The following is a 23,113-nucleotide window of genomic DNA, read 5'->3' as shown; positions in this document are numbered from 1 at the left end:
CAGAGGAGCTAGAAAACTGTTCCACGAACTGCTGGCAACCAGAAGGAGTGCATTTAAAGTTGTATAAACAGCTTAAGTGTAGTGTTTATTTGATTTTACTCTCATCTGAGGACAGGAACAGTTCAGTTGAGACCCAAAACTGTGAGAGCTCCCGGAGGGCTCAATGGGTCTCCCGGCAACCTGGGGACACCTGAGCCTCCTGGCTTCTGTCCCAGGTCAGGAAAGGTTCTATGACCAGAAAGCATCAGGGCCATACAGTCAGTGACACAGATTACAAAGGGCAGGGTTAGGCTAAGCCGAGGTGTCATTTTCTAATTCTTGGACAGCTCTTGACTGCACACCCAGGACAGACGAACTGAACCTGCACAGACATTCACAGTGGCCTTCCTTCGTTAGACGGAAGGCAGATCCAATTTAAGTGTCCACTGCAGATGAAGGGGTAGAGAATATGTAATCCTGGCAAACAACACGATATCGTAGCCACTAAAGAAATGAAGGACTGTCAACCCAAGGTTTGTCTTGCCTACAAGATGTGCAGGGATAAAGACGGAGCAGAGACTGAGGGAACGGCCAACCAATGACTGCCCCGGCCTGAGACCCATCCCATGTGACTGAGTTAACCCCTGACACTATTGATATTCTGCTCTGCTTGCAGACAGGAGCCTAGCATAAGTGACAGGCTCCATCCAGCATCTGGTGGATACAGGTGCAGAGACCCACGGCCAAACATCAGGCAGAGCTTGGGGAGTCTCGTGGAAGAGTGGGGGATAGAAGTGAGCAAGCCGAAGGGGTCAAGGCCACCACGAGAAGATCCAGAGTCAACTAACCAGGGACCATGGGGGCTCACAGAGCCTGGGTCACCAAGCAGGGAGCATGCAGGAGCTGCTCCTAGGCCCCTACACACCTGTAGCAAAGGTGCAGCTTGGTGATCCTGTGGTTCCCCTAACAAGTGGAAGGAAGGGGGCTGTCTCAGTCCCTGATCCCCGCCACTGGATCCTCTCCCTCTGCCTGGACCACCTAAGCCTCAGTGGGAGGGGATGTGCCTAGACCTGCTGGGACTAGATGCCCCAGGGTAGGTGGTTCCCAAGAGAGCTCCTTTCCCCTGCGGAGGAGAGGGGAGGGATTTGTAAGGGTGGGACTGGGACAAGAGGAGGTAAGTGGGCTGTGATCAGGACATGAAGTGAATTACAAGTAAAATAAAAACAAAGAAAGAAATGGGGAGTATGGGGACCCATGGTAAGCCAGGAGCGGGAGTGTGCCGCTGCAACTCCTGTTCCTGGCCGGACGGAGGCCAGAGACAGCACACTCCCCAGAAGCTTGTGGGCCAACTGGCCTGGAGTACACAGCAGTAAACGACAAAAGTGACATGGCCCCACCTGAAGCCAGGTGAGGACCGACACCTGCATGAACACATGCCGTGGCACGCACACCATTGATACGGGAAAGTGCCAGCATGAGCCATCTCACGGAGGCACTGAGGAAACACTGGGCTGAGTGAAAGGGTGGAGTCTGTCTGTCTTTTCTTCTCCTTCTTCTTCTTCTTCTTCTTCTTCTTCTTCTTCTTCTTCTTCTTCTTCTTCTTCTTCTTCTTCTTCTTCTTTCTCTCTCTCTCTCTCTCTCTCTCTCTCTCTCTCTCTCTCTCTCTCTCTCTCTCTCTTTCTTTCTTTCTTTCTTTTCATCTGTCAACAGGCCAGCCAGGTACCGAGAGGCCATGGCTATCCAGGACGTGTGGTTCTGACCACACACATCCCCAACACTGACCAGAGAGACTCTTAGTTACAGCCTTCCAGACATTTCTAGTGTGCTAAGCCAGACAGAGGATTCTTCAGTTGAGGATCAGGACCTGAAGTTTACAATGTAAAATGGGACACCAGAAAAAAAAAAGGAGCAGGTATATTCCAAGTAACAAGGAGCCACAAGGTCCAAGATTAAATAAAGAAAGGGAGGATGAAAGCCAACATGTGATATTAAAAAAAAAAAATCCTAAAACTGCTTGTAAAAAATCCCAACACTTGCTGGTGCAGGAGGATTGTGAGTTCAAGGCCAGCCAGGGCTATATGCTGAGTTCCAGGGTAGCCTATGCTAGACCAATTCCATCTCAAGCAAACAATAAGAAGCAAACAAATGAACAATAGTGCTATTCCAAACACACCAGGGTCCTTGAGCCTTGAGATTGCTCAGTGTTTAGGCACTTGGCCTCCAAGCTTCGTAATCCGAGTTCGATTCCAAGACCCACATTGTGGAAGGAGAGAACTGACTCTGGCAAGTTGTCCTCTGACCACCGTGGCATGGTATGTGTGCCCACATGTCACACATACACACACATATACACACACACACACACACACACAAAACAGTGACAAAATAATTATAGCTGAGTGTGCAATCCCAGCATTCAGGAGACTGAGGCATGAGTACTGTCCGAATGTGTTCATCTGGGGCTACACAGCAAGATCTACCCCCTCCCCAAAGAGTAAAAGCAGAAGGCAAGAAAGCTTGGGTAGGTTCTCAGTGATAGATGCCAACCAGAAGAAACACTCTTGTGAGACAGCCTCTTGGGACAGAAGCATGGCTCAGCAACAGAACTTACATTTCTTCTTCATGTTGTCAAAGTAGGCCAACTTGGAGGCAGCATGAATGGCGCTAGGTGACTGCAGCGTGCCAACTACAGCATCCATAAGCAGGACGTTGGTCAGTGCTTGCTGGACGTACTGTGGGTCCTAGGAGAGATGCAGCTGCGTGTCAGCCCAGTGCGAATCCTGAGGGTCTTGCTAGCGTTTGCTTCACTCAAGAGAACAGAACTTTTCCTCTCGTGTTTCTCAGGGCAAGAGGAAGGGTCCAAATGGGTGAGGACTTTGGAGTTTGTGTCACATAATCCTCTTCTCTGAGTTCGGGAAGTCCTCGAGGTTGACCCCTCGAGCCAGCACATTCTCTTCCCTAAATGCTAGCAGGCAGGAGCTCATGACTCCTCATGCCTGCCCCTACCACACTAAGATAGCCAGGGGCATTTCATAAAGCAACCGCTGGCTGTGACTGTACCTAGTGACAGGAGTGGGAGTGGTCCCATCATGGGCTTTCCCCATTGCACAGCTAATCTGCATATCATATCTCGGTGGGTGTGGAATTGACCACCTAAGCCAGGGCTCATGAGATACAGAACCTTAGAGAGGACCAAATCCACTTCTGACCCATGACAGACAATAACCTATCCCAAGTGGCCATCTTCCTCTCCTGCCACGAGACTGCCCGATCCTTCTAAGATGCCCCAAAGGTAGGCACCATTGTCTTCTGCACCTCTCTGGTGACTGGTGAGGCTACAAGTCCCTGCACACCCTTACCAGCAGTTCCACTGTGCGAGTTCTCTGCTTGTAGCCTTGGTCCATTTACTTTGGTTTGGCTATGTGATTGCTTGAGACATGGCCTTGCTCTGTGGTCCAGGCTAGCCTCTAACTCCAGACCCTCCCAGCTTAGCCTCCTGAGTCCTGGGATAGGAGGTCGGTACATGCCACCACACCTGGCTTATTTGACACATGGTTTCCTCCCCATTTAGACAATATGAACACTTCTCCCAGCCCTACCCCCATTCACTGGGAAGACACCAGAACTGAGTGTGCACAGAGGGGCACTGAATGAAGCCCACATGTCCTCCAGTACCCCAAAGGCCATATGGTCTCGGGACAACAGCCTCTGTGTCCTTGCAGACAGCATAATTCTCTTTTCCAAGGTGCTGCAAGTTCTGGATGCCCCCTTCAAGACCTGGGGCCACCCATGCCCACAGGACCTCCCCCACCTCAGACAGACCTTGTGGTCGTCTGCCAGCTTCTTTCCGGCCCACATCTCCTTCACCATGAGGTTCCAGAGGTCACACTCCGACTTGAGGTTGGCCTCGAAGACTTCCTTCTTGGCCACCGTCTTGATCTTTAAGGTAGGTATCTTCAGGAGGAGAAACGCCACGGTGCTGTTTCTGACTTCCTGCGGGACAAAGACAACGTGACACCTCAGGGAGGGAGCTTGGGTTGATGGCGGACAGAACAAGGGGCCTGAAGCCACCACATGGGGTGAGTTTGGCCACAATGCCGGGCACGAGTGCCTGTTTCAACCTTTAACTGTTCCCTGAAGATTTCTGGAGCCGGCCGGCAAGTCAGGCAGAGACCAGCTGTAGGCCCTGTGTGGCAGTCCAGTGGCCACTGGTCTCGGTCCATCTTTCTGCTGTGACCACTCAGACTGAGAACACTTGGCAGCCCCAGCTCTACTCCCCTATGCTTCAAGTTTGGGACAGTAAATGTAACTGTAAGACACAAAATAAGATCATCAGGTCTCAATTCAGACCAGCTTTTTTTTTTTTTTTTTTGTCCTGTTAACCACACTGGCCTCAAATTTGCAGCAATCCTCCTGCCTCTGACTCCTGAATGCCAGGATTAGATACAAACCAATACACCTGATTCAGACCTCCTCCTTTGGAAGAATGTAATGTGGCTGGGCGGGCCATGCCTTTAATCCCAGCACTCCAAGGCAGAAGCAGGCAGATCTCTCATGAGCTCTACATAGTTCCAGGACAGTCAAGATTACAGAGAGAGACTTTGTCTCAAGTAAATAAATAAATAAGTGGTCAAGGGGGCTGGAGAGATGGCTCAGTGGTTAAGAGCACTGACTGCTCTATCAGAGGTCCTGAGTTCAATTCCCAGCAACCACATGGTGGTTCACAACCATCTGTAATGGGATTTGATGCCCTCTTCTGGTGTGTCTGAAGGCAGCTACAGTGTACTCACATATATAAATTTTTTTTTTAAAAATTAAAAAAAAAATGAACATGGCCAAGCATGGCATCATATGCCAATAACCCCAATGTTCAGGAAGACTGTAAATCTAAACCCAGGCTGGGCTACATATCAAGATCCTGTCTCAAAAAGTGTATGTGTGTATATATGTATGTATGTATATAATATATATATATATAATATATATATAATATACATATATATAATGTGTATATACACACACATACATATGAAACTGGTAATATACAGTATTGCCAAGAAACACAAGTAGGCTCTGTAGACTCGGGGACACAGTGGCTCAGTGGTCAGCATTCCTAGCCACCCACCTCTGGTGATTAAGTCACAGCCACAGCCAGCCTTACCTTGTACCTCTCCAAACGTGGCCACTACGGTGGGACGGAGTGGAGGATCCTGCCCTCCTGCCCCTGCCCCCATGATCCTGCCCCAGGGTGCCACATCTGCCTCCACTGAGAGCTGAGCAACCTGGGGCACAAAAGGCCCATCGTGCAGAAGGTGCCAGAGGACTCCCAGGCTGCATCTGGCGCCACGACCGTCTCACCTCTATGTTCCTGAAGGTGGCGATCTCCACGTAGCCGGGCCGCCCCTCGGTGAGCAAGAACAGGCGCTTCTGGGTCATGGCGATCTTGCCCACTCCACGGTTGGTCTTCACGGAGCTCGACAGCTTGTAGACACACTCGTTCTTATCCAGGTGCTCCATGAGCAGTGCGGGCAGGCTGACCTCCTGTGCCTCTGCCTCAGTCTCCTTCCAGCAGGTGTAAAAGTCTCTGAAGGTCTCGGGGTCAATCTGTTTCTCATGTCCTGAGTTTAACGAGGAAACTTTATCATCAGCACCAGGGACTTTCAGCAGGCACTACCCAAGCCAGGCAGCAGGTGGCACCAGTGCCCAAGACTCTGTGGATGGATGGAGGGCCTTTGGCTGTCCCAGCTTGTGGGACAGAAGATTTAGGTAGAGGCCATCTGTCCCTTCTAGCCCACAGAGGGAGAGCAATCTGACCTACCACAGGTAGTCACAGTAACTGCAACAAGGACACTTTTTTGAGACAAAGTTGAACAGTTTCTGAGGCTGGCCTGACACTCACTGAGCACCAGTTCTCTGTTCCTGCTGTACCCTGAGATCATGCTCCCCAATGCCTGGCTTAGAACCTCCCGCTGGTCTTAAGCTGCTTTCTTCTGGGCCGGAGCCCTCGCCTGCACCCAGCTTCTGACGCTTGCCAACTGCTCACTTTACACGCCTACCCAGCCTGGCTTATGTGTCCGGAGCCTGTCTGTTGCTCTGTCCTCTGGTGTGTCTCAAGCCCTCACTCCTGCATAGGCCACGCTCCTCTCTGCTGCCGTCCCTGCCTCTGGGGGTTTTTTTTGGTTTTGGTTTTGTTTTTGTTTTTTTTTTTGAGACAGTTTCTTGGTATAGCCCTGGCTGTCCTGGAAATCACTTTGTAGACCAGGCTGGCCTCAAACTCAGAAATCCTTTAATCCCGAGTGCTGGGATTAAAGGCGTGCACCACCACGCCAGGCTGCCTCTGGGTTTTTTTCCACAGCCCCCACAATTGCTTTTTTAAGCACAGGTGGACCTTCCTGCTCCTCATTCAAACCATTCTGGACTGGTGAGCCACATAAGACCCCCAGACTGTCCCCCTCTTTCCTTTCACACCCCACCCCAGCCATACCAAGCACTTGCCCAACAGGCCATGTTGTTACGTGCTCATCCTAACTATCATAGCACAAAAGCTCTCCTCTCGCCCTCAACACCCAGGCGAGCAGCGCCGTACACGACCTTCCCTGACAGCGCAGGCTATTCTGGCTGCATTACATACCTCCCTCGGGGCACCAGTGAATTCAACTACCAGCACCCACCAACACCCAACCTGTGTGGTTCACAGAGAACTCCAGCTCATCCTCAGAGCCCCCATCTGACTTGTGTACAAACTAGGAAACTGAAGGAGGAAGAACAGACCCTGCCCGCTGCCAGCTGGTCCCTGCTTACGAAGAACCTGTGTGTCTCCCCAGGCCCAGCCTCCCTGTGCCCAGCCTTCAGAGGCCCAGGTCTGAGGTGGACAAAGTCCCACTGGGTTCACATCATCGTTCCTGTGTGGTAACAGTGTCATGGTGACAATTGCCTGGTACATCTGTTTTGCTTCCACAGCGTAATGGGTAAGCTGACAGCCATGTGCAGGCTGTGGAGGATGTGAAAGGTTCCAAAACGATGAGGAAATTTCCAAAAACAACGGCAGCTGGGGGCCACAGGAAGGTGGTCCAACAGGAAGATCTGTCATCAGTTAGGCAGTACCAGAATGTATGCATGGAAATGTCCACCAGGTGGTGCCATTTCTAATTCTTTTTCTTTATGCTTTAGTAGTCAAAGTAATTGAACAATATATATTTTAAATTTTCTTCTCTTCTTTTGCAGAAATTGGGGGTGAACTCAGGACCTTGCCCATGCTAGGCAAATATTCTTCCTACACCCCAAGCCCCATGTAAGCTTTGAAGTCACTGGATCCATCCAATGAGAAAGTAAATTTCACCTGGGGCAAGGATACAGCACTCCACCTGTATAATGTTTAACACAAGTGACTAAGGAAGATAGATAACAGGGAATGGGGTGACCCCATGCATGGGACAAGCCTCTGCATCCTCTTACACGGAACAAGGTCCATTGAGGTGATTGACAGCTCGATAGACATCCCCTGCTGGAGACCTCCTTTGCTACCTTACAAACAAACACTGAGATTTGCAGCCTACTGGGGCCCCGGGGTGCAGACTGACTGAGCTCGAACCATAAGCACACATTACCCCCATCAGACATCACATAAAGAGGTCTTTCAGTTACACGTGGTGCAGGAAGAGCCCAGCAAAGAGAACAGGGAAGGCGGGACAAGGAGTGGCAGTCTACGCCAGTGCCCGAGAGAGTGAAAGAGCCAGGGACCCTTCATGTGTGTCCCTGAGGACAGATCCTCTGAGCACCTACACCACAGCAGTCAACGGGGCTGCACACAGTAAGGCCTTTGCAGCTAGCACCCAAAACGTCCTCTTATAGACAAGTGGCCTGCCTGTCCTCGGAGGTGAGGTGACTCATGTACTCGGGATATGCACAATGGGAGCAACAAGACTAGGGACAGCCCATCAGATGGAAGGCAGCCCTCTCCCAGCAGGCCGGCTAGCCATGGATGCCACAACACTGCCAGGACTACAGCAGAGCCCAACTATAAGTCATGGTGCTTCCCCAGCCCTGTGCACGCCCACAGCCACTATGTGCAAGTGTGCGCGCGCGTGCGCGCGCGCGCACACACACACACACACACACACACACACGCATGGTCACACACATGCTCAGTTTGTCTCACAACCTGCAATAGTCTGCAGGTGCATGGTGGCCACACACAGAGACAGGATGCCCACTCCTGTGGATCTCCACTTCGTCACCCACTTCCCTCCACAGCCCAGCCCGGCTCATCCCAGCAGCCTCCAGGCAGCATCCCCACGAGAGCCAGCTACAGACACTGAAGGTGGCACAGGGAGTAAACAGCCAGTCCTTGTGAACTGCAGTGCAGAATGTGTACTCTTGTCAGCACCAGGCTTCACATGAACGAACGTGTATGAGCATTTTAAATACTAAAACTGTATTCTTTTGGGTGGGACTGGGGCACTGGATATTGAACCCAAGGCTTTGTGGCACAGCCATGCCTCTTGGAGATGGCAAAAGTCGTGAAGCCAGCGTAGCTGTATGACATGGTTCCAGCGAAGCTGAGCCAAATGCAGTGACCGCTGTCTGTCTGTCTCTCACTTTTAGGTTTTAGTCTCTGTGTGTCGCATGCTTGGGGACTTTCTGCGTTATGATTCATTTTGTGTCTTTTTCTGAGAAAATTGTCTGACTTTTTTTTAGAAAGTCCTAAACTTACTGTCCCTTCTGCTTTTAGGGAAATAACTTCATCTGTTCCTATTTGGAAGTCTTTCTTATACCCTAGAGATCACGATAAACACTAAACGAGGCCACTACTCACGGAATCTTCTTGGGGTGTCTGCCCTTAAACATATTCAAACAGTATAATTGGAACAGGGTAAACTCAGAACAGTTGACAAACTCCCACTAGCCAGGAGGATTGGTTACAGATTCAAGGCCTGTTTTTACTGTATGCTTAGAGCTCTCTGAAAATGTGGTTTAAAGACAGGGGTCATAGAGGGTACAGCCCTGGGGAAATAGAATTTAGTAAATAGATTTAAAATAATTTTTCCTATGTTATAGCATAGATGAGATGAGAGAGTTAGTATTAGTATTTGCTATTCATAAAACAACTGGTTCAGATATTTTCTGTTTGTCTAGAGTGCTTTAAAACTGCAAACACTGCCAGCCTTAAAGCAGACTGTCATATATAAATGTTTGCTTTGGTGGAGACATTCTTTAGATTCTTTGAAGTTATAGGCCGACAATAAAAATGAAATCTGTTCTACTTGTACTTTTTAATTGTGACTGAACTTGTAACCCCGGACATGTAATGAAAAATCAAAAGCACATGTCCAGAGACAAAATGATATGATCCATACTTCTTAGTTAACCGTTTGACTATCTTTGTTCTGTAAAAATGGCTGGGCCTAGCCTCTACCAGTCTTGAAGCTCTCTGCTAAGCTATGCCCCAGCCCTCACGTGTACACTTGGATCTCACCGAGTTCACTCTAAGATGGGGTGGTGGTTTGAATATGCTTGGCCCAGGGAGTGGCAGTATTAGGATGTGTGGCCTTGTTAGAGTAGGTATGTCAACTGTGGGTGTGGGCTTTAAGGCATCATCCTAGTTGCCCAGAAGTCAGTCTTCTGCTCCCACCTTGATGATAATGGATTAAACCTCTGAACCTGTAAGCCAGCCCCAATTAAATGTTGTCCTTGAAAGAGTTGCCTTGGTCACGGTGTCTGCTCGCAGAAGTAAAACCCTGGCTAAGACAGATGGGAACACTCAGCTTTGCCAAGTTTTTACTTTCAGCATGGCCACTCCACTTAACTAAAACACGCATAGCAGTGACAGGGTGGTCCTGCCCCTTCCCAGGGCACTTCCCCACCTAAGGAACCACATAACTGAAGGCCACTGACAGCTCATTGGCCAGGTCCGCAACTACAGAACAACAGGCGCCCAGCTGCAACTCACTTCCCTGTCTCCCAGGCACCTAGGGGGTGATGTCAAATGCCACCACATGCAGAGGAGGAAGAAAGGCACTGAGAGGCACATTCTCTTCCTACACCAGGGTCCACCGGCCATTGAGTAATTAGGTGACCAGGTCATACCAGGGCTGAGGACAAGCAGAGGTGCCGCCAGGCATGCTCAGCCTGGTGCCAGGGGAGAATGATAACTGTATGAGTCTGAGTCACTCCTTTCAGGCCAGTGCACACAGGACCCCTGGAGGACAGGGGACCCTTAAGAGTCTTCACGTCCTTATGAGGTCACACAGTGGGAAGAGGAAAAGTGTGCCCTTAGGCCCCTCAGGGTCTTTCTGTGAATGCCTTGTTTCCCTTCACACAGTAGCACACCCATAGCTGTCCACACCCTCTGACCCCAGGCAGCGCAGGCTATACCACAAAGGCCTGAGAAGTATGTGTTCTTCTGCACCTGGCTAGTGACAGGTGGCCCATCATCTCTGTCTCTCCCAAAACAGTTATTCCTCCAAATATGCAGATATCAAGTCTCATCTATAAGTGACATGGTGTTAACAGGACACCGCACACCCCCTCCAGTGGGCTCTAAGCCCTTTCAGGGTCGTGGGCCCAACACCATGGAAGTTCAAGTTTACAGCTTGGGCAATGGTGACAAGGAAAACATGGCACATACCCAGTAGAAAGCACACTCGTTCTCCAGGTATTTTCTATCTGCAGATGGAGAACTCAGTGGACAGGCTGACTGAACCTGAGTGGCCAGCAGAGTCCGGTGAATGCAAAATGCAAGTGCCCGCATGGGATCAGATGGACGAGGGCACCAGCCAGACGGGGTTAGCTCACATGGGACAGGCAGACCACTGGGGCAGTGAGGCAGCCACTGCCAGGCAGTGGGCGGCACTTGGTCAGGGTGCGGGCACTCAGCTCAACCAAGCTCCTGGCTCTGAGGAAGCAGTTTACACAGACCCTAGGGACAGGTGTCAGGACCCTCCCTGTCAGCGTCTAGAAAGGCAACATCACAGGACACCTCACAGTTACAACACAATAGATGAGCTGGGCTTCCTCCCCACGGCCTGCAGACAGAACAGATGCGTGTGTCGGTGCAGGTAACATGGTTCAGTGAGAAATAAATTAGGATCGCAAACTTCCACAGATGGCAGGACACGATCCATGAGTGTACAACATTGCTGCGCGCGGTTGCGGGGACATCTTGTCAGGGGTTTTAAGCAGAACAGAAAGCGGAGCCTGGGTTGCTAAGCCAAACCCAAGGAACAAGGGCCCCATGGTGAAGGGAAAGCCTTCTTAGTCAGGTGGGTTCCCCGGGCACTTAGCATGCTGCCTCTGTGCTTCTGGGCATTTGAGAGTGCTTCAGCTGAGCCACAGCTGTGTGGTCACCAGGTGAGCACCGGCTGAGATGCCTCACGTGTAAATCAGCCATGCTGCATCATGCAACCTCACTCTGAATGCATGTGCACCTTGGCTGCACATACCATCCGGCCATATAACACCAGCAAAAGACGATGACTTGGACTTGAAGCTACTGGGTGTTATGAGTGATGGTGTCTTTAACGTACAAAGTTTTCTGCTCTTACAGACACATACTGGTTTCATTACAGGGGAAGAAAAAGAGAGACTTCTAATATCTTCCTACTGTCATTACTCAACATGTAAACAGCAAATTAGTGTATCTTTGCACTGCACCGTCTTAGAATATTTTACCTCAAAATTGCTTTGTAAACTTTAGTCGCTTACTTAAATTTGAGTTGCTGATTTAAAGAAAACCATTAAGTAAATTTTGGCTTGGAATTAGGATGGAATTTCAGATAATTTCTGAAACTAACTATTCATACATCTACCATTTTTACTAAGTATTAATGCAAAGTGGGATTCTAAGCACTGATAATTACACAATCAAAATGGCAACTTTGAAAAATCCCGAAGATGGGCTATGCCCTACAGAATCAAATATTCAGTCACAATTTTACAAGATTTTTTTTCTTTTTCTTTTAAGACAGAATCTCACTCTGCAGCCCAGACTGACTTAAACCCCACTATGTCGTCTAGGCTGGCCTTGAACTCACGGTTTCTCCTACCTCAGATTTCCAGGTGCCAAGGCTGCAGACGTGAGCCACAATGCCCACCTTCAAGGTTTAATTTTTGGCCAGGTATGAGCATGAATGCCTTTACTCCCAGGACTTAAGAGGCAGCGGCAGGTTGATCTCTGTGAGTTTGAGGCCACCCTGGTCAGACAGGTCAGTTCCAGGACAGCCAGAAGCATACGGCAAGACTATCAAAAAAGGGGTGGGGGCTGGGGGGCTGGAGAAATGGCTCAGCAGTTAAGAGCGCCGGCTGCTCTTCCAGAGGTCCCAGGTTCAATTCCCAGCACCCACATGGCAGCTCATAACTTGTCTGTAACTCCAATTCCAGGGGATCCAACACCCTCACACAAACATACATGCAGGCAGAACACCAATGCACGTAAATTAAGAATAAAAATAAAATATTTAACTTTCTTTGTAAAAATGAATACATTCATCTCATTATGTGGGATATTTGCTTTCATCTGTTTCTTTTTTAAAAAAAATAGATTTTTTTTCTATTTTCTTTAACTTATTTTATATATGATATAAGAATGCTCTGTTGCGCCGGGCGTGGTGGCGCACGCCTTTAATCCCAGCACTCGGGAGGCAGAGGCAGGCAGATTTCTGAGTTCCAGGACAGCCAGAGCTATACAGAGAAACCCTGTCTCAAAAAAAAAAAAAAAAAAAAAAAGAATGCCCTGTTGCATATACACCTGTAGGCCAGAAGGCGGCATCAGATCCCTTTATAGATGGTTGTTAGCCACCACATGGTGGCTCAGGACTTCTGGAAGAACGGTCAGTGCTCTTAACTGCTGAGCCACCTCTCCAGCCCCCTAAAATACAGATTTTTAAGACGGCTTCACACAGCCCAGGCTGCGAGTACGAATTTAAGCAGCCATGCCTCAGGGAACAGTGACAAGAAAAGCCTGTCCATGTTCAATGAGGACACAGCTCGTTTTTATACCCTGAATCTTCAGGAGGTTGAATTACAGCTATAGACCTGCAGACCTGGAGGACATTGGTACCCAGAGATGCTGTGGGTGGGGGCCCTCTTACCGAAGGTCAGGGCATCAAATAGGCGGTGGATGATGATGGCGTCCTTCACGATCCCCGACTCCTGGACCCGCTTCACAAAGTCATTGAGTTGCATGTGCTTCTTGGGTAGTTCGAAGTTCTTCACAGCGTCATCTGCCTTGGGAGCCTCGCCATGCTTATCAAAGACCTCTGTGATGAGCCGCCTGAGCTCAGGCGTCCGCTCGGCCTGGGTCCGCTCGGAGGCCGACATGGATTCCACCGTTCTCTTGACCAGATCAGCCGGGAAGATCCCTATGTCGGTCTTATACAGGTTCTGGAAATCCAAGAGGGCACTCAGCAGCTGTCCCTGCATCAGATGGAGAAGACCACGCAGGTAGAAGTACCTGGCCAGCAGCAGAGAGTCGCCAGGACCCAACAGCATCATGGCCTTGCTCAGGAGAGTGACAAAGTCTGTATAGTATGCCTGCACACACTGGCTCTCCAGTGGGAAGTGGATATCAGGGATCTTGAATGTATATGTTGACTTAGGGGTCACTTTGAGAACTAAAAAACAAACAAACAAGGGAAAATGCATGTAATTAGCATGGTCCTGGAAAAGGCAGTGAGGCACCCATGGCACCACTGTTGAGGGGGCAGCTTTGTGTGTCTTGGACAAGAACCCATGTGTAGTGGATGGGCCTGGTACTGTTCTTGTGGACCAATCCCCTAAGGAATAAAGGAGCCAATCATTGGGCAAGTAGGCGGGACTTCCAAGTTAGACAGAGGAAGAGAGGAAACAGGAGAGAGTTAGAGCTTTTTGGACAGGCATAGTGTGAGGACAAGATGTAATTACAAGTGTCTCTGGGTTCTGATGGTGAATCTGTCAGGATTCGCCACCGGAGGATTTAGATTTAATAAGGCTTACAAGTTAGGATTTTAGTTGTTGTGCCCAGCAATTGAGTTACCGTTGTTTCAGAACTAAGTTTGTATTGTGTTTTCCTTCACGCAGCAGCTCATCTAGGTTCAAGAGAGAAAGGTAAGGTGGCAAAATGTGGGTTTGCCTGATGTGCACCACAAAGGCCATGGGGGATTTGAAGCCTGGGGTTGGCATGGTAGCGACCCACCAGGAGGAATTTAGTGAGCTGGGTGGAGATGTTGCGGGAGTTCCAGGCCAGAGAGTCTCCTTGAGATAAAAACAGGTCGGCCATTGCCCGCTAGTGCAGGGCCAGCCAGCCCACCGGTAAGAGAGTTGCTGGTGCATGCTTGCACAAGCTCAGGAATGTACTGGTTCATTTTTTTATTATTCCCCACAACACCCACATGCCCCTTCCAGGGCATTCCTCATACCCCAGAGGTAAAGAGGAGTCCATTTGTTCCCAGAGAAGCAGTAACTATTCTCCATGGGACAATTATGTTTTTAAAACTATGAATACTAAGTAAAAATGCTAGGACTGGGCCCTTGAAGATGAAGCTGATAGCCAAAGCCAAGATATGCCTGCAAAGTAGGGCTCAGCCTTTAGAAGCATTTGTCACCTTAACAGTGGCCTGGGCAGTGGCCCAGTTCTCCTACTGCAAAGATCTGAAAGGTCAGGACTAAAGAGACCGGAGCTAAGTGCTACAGGCATTCTGAAGCCCCCTGGGGACTAAACACTGACCAAGAGGTGAAGTCCCTCTCCTCCTAAATGCTTTCTTGGGACAGGGGACCAGAGGCTGCAGCTGCATCCACACTCATGCCAGAGGTGGTCCTTTGGCTATGGAGGCTGGAGGAAGGTGGAGCCTGCAATGGTCAGGGAGCTCAGATGAACACAGAAAAGGCAGGCAGGCCGTGGCCCAGAGTGAGTGTGCACACGCCTGCCAAGCCCAGAAAAGGAACTGGTCTGTCTGGGGTCACACACCCAGGAAGTGGCTACCGAGGGGCTCACTCCTCCTCCTACTGCTCTGAACGTTGAGACTTTTTCATTCCCATACTGTCTTTTCAGACAGACAGCCCGAGCTAAGAGCAGCAGCTGCAAGGCCACGGCCCCCAGCAATCTTCCCTACCCAGTAAGGACTCAGTGGGGCACATAGTAGGCACCTATGATGTCACACAGAACTGGATGAGCCTTGAGAAGCTTTTGCAGCAATACAATAATAGCTTGTAACTATCTAACGGCAACCTTTAGGAAGGGGCTGGTACCAACCAGGGGCATCCCATCACACATCTGTAAATACAGACATGTATTTTATCTATCACACCCACAGTGGTGGGGGCAGAGATACAAAATAGTTTTTAAAAAACAAGTTTTTTGAACCGGGCATGGTGGCGCACGCCTTTAATCCCAGCACTCGGGAGGCAGAGGCAGGCAGATTTCTGAGTTCGAGGCCAGCCTGGTCTATGAAGTGAGTTCTAGGACAGCCAGGGCTATACAGAGAAACCCTGTCTCGAAAAACCAGAAAAAAACAAAAACAAAAACAAAACAAGTTTTTTGGATTTTTTTCCCCCTGTTTTTATGGAGGCACGATCTCAAGTCTCACTATGACCACATTCACACAGGGGTAGCTTGAAACCTGGGCTGGCCTCGAACTCACAAGCACCAATCCAGCCCCAGACCCTTGAGCTGCTAAGATTACAGGCATTTACCACCATGCCTGGCCAAAATAGTTTACATTCTTAAGTACATTCCCTCCCTCGGAGGCAGGCTAGGACCTCTAAGCTGCAACGCTGGGGGAGTAGACGCAGGAGGGGAGCCACCTCACCTGGACTGCTGCTTCTGCAGTTTGAGGTGTCCATTATCCGAAGCGATGAGTTCCTGGGTGGCAGCTCGGGCAGGGAGATGTCCTGCAGGTTGGGCATGCTGACCACCATGCGCCTGTGAGTGATGTGCAGGGGTGAGGCCTTCCTGGAGGCCATCTTCTCCACAGTAGGTCTCCTCGGACTTATCAGCATCCTGTCTATCCTAGGGAAAAGCAAGCGTTTACTTCGTGGGCGCGAAGATGTAAGCGTGAGCCTCCACTCCCTATCGCATCCAGAGCAGGGAGCAGGGTGAGAGGCACGCACGCGTGAGCACCTGTCACTAAGTCCAGCCTCCAGTAGCTCAAGGGGAAAGGACAGATGCTCTCAGCCCACAGTTCCAGAGATGGACAGGGCACGGCCGTGGGTGATCCACACGAGAAATCAGGAAAACACACGGGGGAAAAATAGGGCTGTGAATGGGGAACATGGGAAGGAAGTGAAGCCAGAGATCAGGGTGTGGCAGGATGCTCCACCAGGCACACAAAGCCTGCCTGCATGCAACAGGGACACACAAAGGATGTACCTTTGGAGGCCCCTGGCAAACTGCTTAATAGCCTGCTGAACTGATCATTTGTATGTCCAAATGAAACGGACGTATGAACCCTCAGTTTCCCCCCCCCCCCAAAGAGGACCTAGAACAGAGCTAGGCACCTGTCCTCCTCAGACTGAGTGTCGAGGTCCATCCGAGCAAAGGCGTCCATCCTGCCGTTAAGCCGGGCCTTCAGAAAGGAGTGGAACATGTAGGTGTCCAAAACCTGCATGTGAGAAAGGCCGTCATACTGCGCTCTCAGTCCTCCAGCCTCCATCCAAAGCCAAGAAGAGCCCCATGGAAGCATGGCCCACGGAGGCATGGCCTCTCCCCTACTAGCTCCACTGGGCAGGAGTCTGTGCAAACAGGAAACTTTACAATGGATGCATTTTTATTTTTATTATTTTTAGTCATGTGTCTGTGAATATATGCAGGTGCCTGCAGAGGCCAGAGGGCTCAGATCCCCCATATCTGAGATTATGGGCTCAGGGTAGGGGCTGGAAACTGAACTAGAAAAATGGAATACAATCTTAGCCATTGAGCCATCTCTCTAGGCTTGCAATTGGTTCTTACAGACTTAGAGATTCCTGACCTGCGCCTGAAAAAACACGAAAGCTAAAAAATGCCCAGGTCGCCTGGCCACTAGGCCAGCTGCGCTCATGGTGTGTGTGCCCCTCATCCCAGGGACCTCTGCACACTCTACAGTGCTCAGACTAGCTCTGTCTGCTTTGACAGGCTGCCTCAAGAACCGGACAGCCCCAGGATCCTGACTCCACCCGGGTCTGTAGGTAAATGTTTGTCCACCGACAAGCAAGCTCTCAGACTACGGGCTCCTCCCAGCAAAGGCGGGAAGAGGGGGTAAAAGGTACCCAGGTCCACAGGGCAGGGTCCCAAGAAGACCAAAGCCAGGTACCCAAAGGCAGGAAGACGCAGAAGAGAAACAGGCCACACAAAGGCTGATGGGGACCGTCTAAATAGTTAGAGAACCCAGCGCTGGTATGGAGAGCCCTGTCCCGGACGGTGGGCCCACAAACCGACCTGGATTACTATAAGAAAGCAGAGGACATCAGGAGGGTCACAGGGCAGAAAGGGAGAAGAGAGGCATACGCAAGCGCAAGTGCCATGCAGGAGTCACACCAGTTAACCCAGAGGCTGGGCTGTACCCCGGAGGCAGGCAGCTCTTCCCACCTCAAAGATGTCACAACAGACCCACAGGGGGTCCGCAGGGCTGCCTGCCAGATCAAAGCCCTGTTATGCTCTGCTGGACAAACCAGTCACTAAGGGTTGGGCAGGAACAGCGGGCTCCCCCACAAACCTAGGCTAATGTCAGGACGCTGCCAAGACACAGGTAAGGTCCGGCTCTGAGAGAAAGAAAGGACTGGTGCTCTCAGACTAGCAGGGCAATGGCAAGGAACCCTCCCAGAGCCAAGCTCTCCTCACACACAGAGCAAAGGCTGCCTAGGCTAAAGACAGGGAGAAGGGACCTGATGCCCTGACTGAGGACATGGTCACCCAGAAAGGCACATGTGCCACAGTCCATTAAACCACATGCTTATAGCCGGGCGTGGTGGCGCACGCCTTTAATCCCAGCACTCGGGAGCAGAGGCAGGCGGATTTCTGAGTTCGAGGCCAGCCTGGTCTACAGAGTGAGTTCCAGGACAGCCAGGGCTACACAGAGAAACCCTGTCTCGAAAAACCAAAAAAAAAAAAAAAAAAAAAAAAACCACATGGTTATTAATACTGTGTCTCTTACTTAATGTACTATACTACAAAGCTAATAAGACATGACTAGATCAGGAAAGGCCTTTGAGAACACTGGAGGAGTAAATGGGCGGACCAGCCCCACCCCTCTCACCTGCTTGTAAAATTGCTGGTCCCCTGCAGCTCTTGTCTTGAGAAACTCCTCACTGTTGAAGACTCGGTGCTCATAATTCAAGTGATTCTTCACTTCCCTAGCAAAGAGAAGGTGGGCCATGCGCTCAACCACCACAATGCCCAAAGTCATGCTGTCTATTAGCAGAATGGTGCTGAGAAACACACTCTTCGGAGCTTACTGCATTCCAGGATGACAGCATCAGGATGGACTGTGTGGTCCTCATCACGTCTCTAACCAGGAAGAAGCTGGGAGACAGGGCCACTGCCTCCTTGGACCTCAGCTCTTTATGCCAATTAAGACTCAACCATCAGCTATTGCGCTACAAAAGTCAGAGGTCAATTTGGAGGTAGAAGGCATGAAATGCTGCCTATAATGCAGCCACAAGTTTATTCACCCAAGCCTCTCCATTCCATAGCCTGTCCCACAAGCTCATGGGACCTCAGTTTACAATCTCCCCAAGCTACAGTGGCATGCTATAAATATTCGACGGCTTGCAGAGTATGGCCAGGTGGATGTGCCTGGTGCATTGTGGGTAAAGACACACTCATCTAGAGACACAGAGTCTTACAGCCTGGAATCTTCTTTCCTTCCTGCTGTTTTGTTTTGGGCAGGGTGAATCGTCTCTTGTAGCTCATGCTGGCCTCAAACTTGGAGGACAGCCTTGCACTATGGGTCTCCCTACCTCTGCCTCCTTCCCAAAATTCTGGGATCACAGGCTTGCACCAGGATACTTGGTTATAAACTGTTTTGTTGTTGTTTTGCTTAAAAATAAATAAATAAAGACACTCAACCACTTCAGTTATAAAAAGTTGGTCTCCCTGGGGCTGGAGAGATGGCTTAGCAGTTAAGAGCATAAGAGACCTTCCAGAGGTCATGAGTTCAATTCCCAGCAACCATATGGTGGCTCACAACCATCTGTAACTGGATTTGATGTGCTCATCTGGTATGTCTGAAGATAGCAACAGTGTGCTTATATACATAAAATAAATAAATAAATAAATAAATAAATAAATAAATAAATCTTTTTACAAAAAAATGTACCTCCCAAGAATAAAAAAAGAAACATATCTAGGACCACACTTTTGGCAAACAAACAAACAAACAATACAATCGGTCTCTGACACACAACCTCATTTTCTTCCAAATCAATTTGCTTTCTCTAAGTGAAGACATCAAAAAGACAAGACTGTTTAAGCTTCAGTTTGGAAATAATCAGAGTACTACTGGGAGGGCCGTGGCTCTCTGCCAACCCCGTCCCCTGAGCGGACAACCCTGCAGAAGAGACCAGAACCTGCACAGAGCCTCCTTCTCTGTGGATGCAGGAGCGAGCAGAAAGAGAGGAGCAGGATGCTACAGAAGTAAGAGTTGGAAGGAAGAAAAGGCCCCCAGCCGTACTACAACTCCTTAAGTGATGCGTTGAGCTGTTGGAAGTAACAACTCAGCTCCTGTACTGTGTCACATTCAACACACAAACTGTACTTGACAACTTAGCCGATACCCCGGGGCTCGGGCAGCACAGGCACACACCACAAAGTGGGCAATGTCAAAGAGCTTCCCAGCAGCAAAGTGCATACACTCATCTGTCCTGAGCCCCTTGGATGATGGTTTCTGAGTCCTGTGCGTCTACCCCAGGCATCTCTTCACAACTTCTGGGTCACACCCTCCCTGGACTGACCCTGAGCCTTCAGCCAGAGCACACGGGCACCATCTCCCAGGAAGCCACCTTGGAAATAGTCATTCGAGTGTCCAGTGATAGGAGAGACAGATGGTGAAGACTGGGAGGGAGCTGGGCAGGGTCAGAGCAGACCCTGCTGCGCTGGTCATGAGGAAAGACTGGGGCATGAACTCAGTAGCCACTCCTAGATCTGCGAGCTATAAAATACCTGAAGATGCCAACGAGCAGCTGTAGAGTGATGTGCTGAATCTTGCAGTTGAGAGTCTGCTGCCAGGCTCGGCGGCGGGCTCGGCCCTCGTTCAAGTCTGTGCTGGCACTCAGGTGGGCAAGGTGCAAATCCGGGTGCAGCTGGAGACTCTGAACTCTGGGGAAAAGCAGACTAAACTGAGTACCTGGTGTGACTTGGGCAGAGGCCAGGTAGACAGTTCAAGATGCTCTGATGCCCGTCATCAGTGAGGGAGGGCATTAAGAGCCCAGGGCTACAGAAGTTTATTGCCAATTCCAAATGTCACCACACGAAGGCCTTGCTTCAGACCCAAGCAGGCCTCTTTCTAGGATACAAGAAATTTCCTGTGTCAGGGCTGCCAGGAGTTCCCATAGTTCCCGTCGTTCCCAACAGTGACCCAGCAGCATCCTTGGCCCAGGCAGGATCAGAAGCCACTCTGATCCTGAGTGCCACCATTCAGTGGTCTAGCATAGAGTGGCCATCAGCTCATCTGCAGGTCCTCAGGCACACAGGAACTCACCCACACCCAAAGCCACCACCCAGGCCTGGGCCCTGGCCTTCCAGGACATGCAAGCCCATGTTTCGAGAAAAGCTTGGTGATATAGGCTCAGTCCTCAGCATTTCAAGGACATGAGATCTGCCCCCAAGGGGAGGCTCTGGGCATCAACAAACAGCCTGCCATTTAAAACAGGCGGGAGCAATACAAGTGTGCTCCACAAATGTCCTTTGTGCACCCACTGTGGGCCAGGCACAGGTTCTGAGGGTGGACCAGGCAGAGGCCCTACTGCACGGATCTTACGCCAGAGTAGGTGGAAACAGAAAACAGAGAAGTCAGCCACAGAGCAGGACACGATAAAGGCCAGCGAAGAATGTGGTGAGGCTATGACCGTGAAAAGGCAGACTATGGGAGGAGGGTGCTCCCGTGAGAGAGTCTGACCCTGCTCTGTGAAAAGCAAGGTACATGGCCCCTAGGGGTAAGGTGGAGGAGAGGCTCTTGGGTGCCCACAGCCCTGCCATGAGCACCGTGAGCTTGCAGGGCCCAGCATGATTCAAAACCAACATGGACCATAAGGAGCAGGTGCGGGTTGGGGTGGCTGCCCCCGGTGGGTGTCCCAGCCCTGCTGACCTGACCAATGAGGCCTCACGGGTCCTTCCCCGTGTGACAGGTTACGGCAACTGCACATTAACACTAAGATGACATTCACCAGGCAGAACACAGAGCAGGGGACAGGAGGGACACAACATCAGGGACTCCCCTGAATGAAACACAGCGGTGCTGCCTGCAGTGTGGTCGTCTTCTGTTTGGGCACAGTTGGGAATAAGAAGCTGTTCCCTGTAGAACCCTGTTCTTCACACATACACACACACACACACACACACACACACACACACACACACCACAAAATGAGCAGGCACTACCAAAAAAGGGGCCCTTATTCCTGACCTACAGTGAAGAAAGCTTATCAGAAGAAAAGGAAGAGCATTGTGGCCCGGGACTTCTAGGGGAATCTGGGAGAAAAAAAACCCTACTGTCCTGTGTCCCCATGTCTGAACATGTGTGTACAGGTGTGCTCTGTCTTCTAGGACAGTTAAGGAGACCCCATAATGGCCTGGATCAGGCTTAGAAGAATATGGATCTGTCAGGTTTATAAAACAGTGTTCCTGGACTGAACCCCTGTGAGATGCTCCACCCACAGGTTCATGGGGGGGGGGGGGAGCTGCCACAGCAGGGACCCAACCCCACACCCCTGTACTTGGGTTCTGAGAAGCAAGCATGCCAACCATGCTAGGTTCTTCTGCCAAAGCAAACAGCCAGGTCAGCATGGAATGACTCTGCCATGCTTATCAAGAGGAATGTAAGAATCCACTCAGGAGCCCGACCCAAACTCCCAGCCCACTGCAGGAGGATAGCTACAACTATAGCTCCCACAGTCGTGAACTCCCCATGTTTTCCCTACCTTATCTTTGGTGTTTTGCCTGCATGCATGCCTGTGTGCGGAGTCAGGACCCCTGACACAGTTACAGACTGCTGTGAGCTGCCTTGTGGATGCTGGGAACTGACCCTGAGTCCTCTGGAAGAGCAGCCAGTGCTCTTAACTGCTGGCCCATCTCTCCAGCCTGACTGTGGAGTCTTTCATATGGCTTAGCATGTGCTGAGGCCCTGGGTTCTAACCCCACCAAAGCCCAAAGAACCCAGCTTCGAGAGCAGAGGTGTTTCAGGTGTGAAAGTCTGAATACATGCATGCACCCATACATATATGCATATACTATATACACCTATGAATATGTATACACTCGTCATATACTAAACATCTCAGTGCTGGACCCAAACCTAAACACCAAGTTCATTTATGTGAAGACATAGATGAAGGCACTTTACCACGGTTTTGGTTTTTTGTTTGTTTGTTTTTCTAGGCAAAGGGTTTCTCTGTGTAGCCCTAGCTGTCCTAGAAATCACTCTGTAGACCAGGCTGGCCTTGAACTCAGAGATCCATTAACCTCTGCCTCCTGAGTGCTAGGGTTAAAGGTGTGTGCCACAACTGCCTGGCTCATAAGCCTGTGTTTTTAATGTGACCTGTCACATGAGATTGGATGAAGCATTTTCTCCTAGCACAGAGTCAGCATTCAACATGATACAGATGTTGGAAGTATTTTAAATCTTAGATTTTCACCAATAATTAGCAGACACCATCCAGGAAAGGGAATATCCACAGGGCCAGCATGTGAGCTCAGGAAAGCCCAGCACACATGCTCAAACATGCCCAGTGTTCCAGGGCCCCCAAAAGGCGGACCAAAGGGGGCCAGAGAGCATATCTATATCTTAGCACTCAGAGGCAGTGATAGCAAGATCGGGAGTTTGAGGCCAGCCTTGACTACATAGTGAGACCTTGCCTAAAAAATAAATAAGGGCTGGGCCATAGCTCAGCAGGTGATCATTTAACACACACACACACTCACTCTCTCTCTCTCTCTCTCTCTCTCTCTCTCTCTCTCTCTCTCTCTCTCTCT

At 50.2% G+C, this 23,113-nt stretch overlaps 1 protein-coding gene across 1 annotated transcript in view; it reads right to left on the bottom strand.

Annotated features, from left to right (window-relative positions):
* Positions 1 to 23,113, bottom strand: part of Dennd3 (DENN domain containing 3) — a 59,049-nt gene that overhangs the window by 10,817 nt on the left and 25,119 nt on the right. Inside the window, exons 9-16 of the mRNA XM_029547862.1 lie at positions 20,087 to 20,242; positions 18,183 to 18,279; positions 16,450 to 16,553; positions 15,762 to 15,961; positions 13,068 to 13,589; positions 5,338 to 5,597; positions 3,802 to 3,972; positions 2,591 to 2,720 (exon numbers count right to left, since the gene is read on the bottom strand). Coding sequence (XP_029403722.1) covers positions 2,591 to 2,720; positions 3,802 to 3,972; positions 5,338 to 5,597; positions 13,068 to 13,589; positions 15,762 to 15,961; positions 16,450 to 16,553; positions 18,183 to 18,279; positions 20,087 to 20,242 — 1,640 coding nt within the window. The remainder of the gene's footprint in view (positions 1 to 2,590; positions 2,721 to 3,801; positions 3,973 to 5,337; positions 5,598 to 13,067; positions 13,590 to 15,761; positions 15,962 to 16,449; positions 16,554 to 18,182; positions 18,280 to 20,086; positions 20,243 to 23,113) is intronic.

The sequence above is a fragment of the Mus pahari genome, chromosome 17 (assembly GCF_900095145.1).
Source record: "Mus pahari chromosome 17, PAHARI_EIJ_v1.1, whole genome shotgun sequence".
Classification (NCBI taxonomy): Eukaryota; Metazoa; Chordata; class Mammalia; order Rodentia; family Muridae; genus Mus; species Mus pahari.
This window is presented reverse-complemented; position numbering and strand designations above follow the sequence as displayed.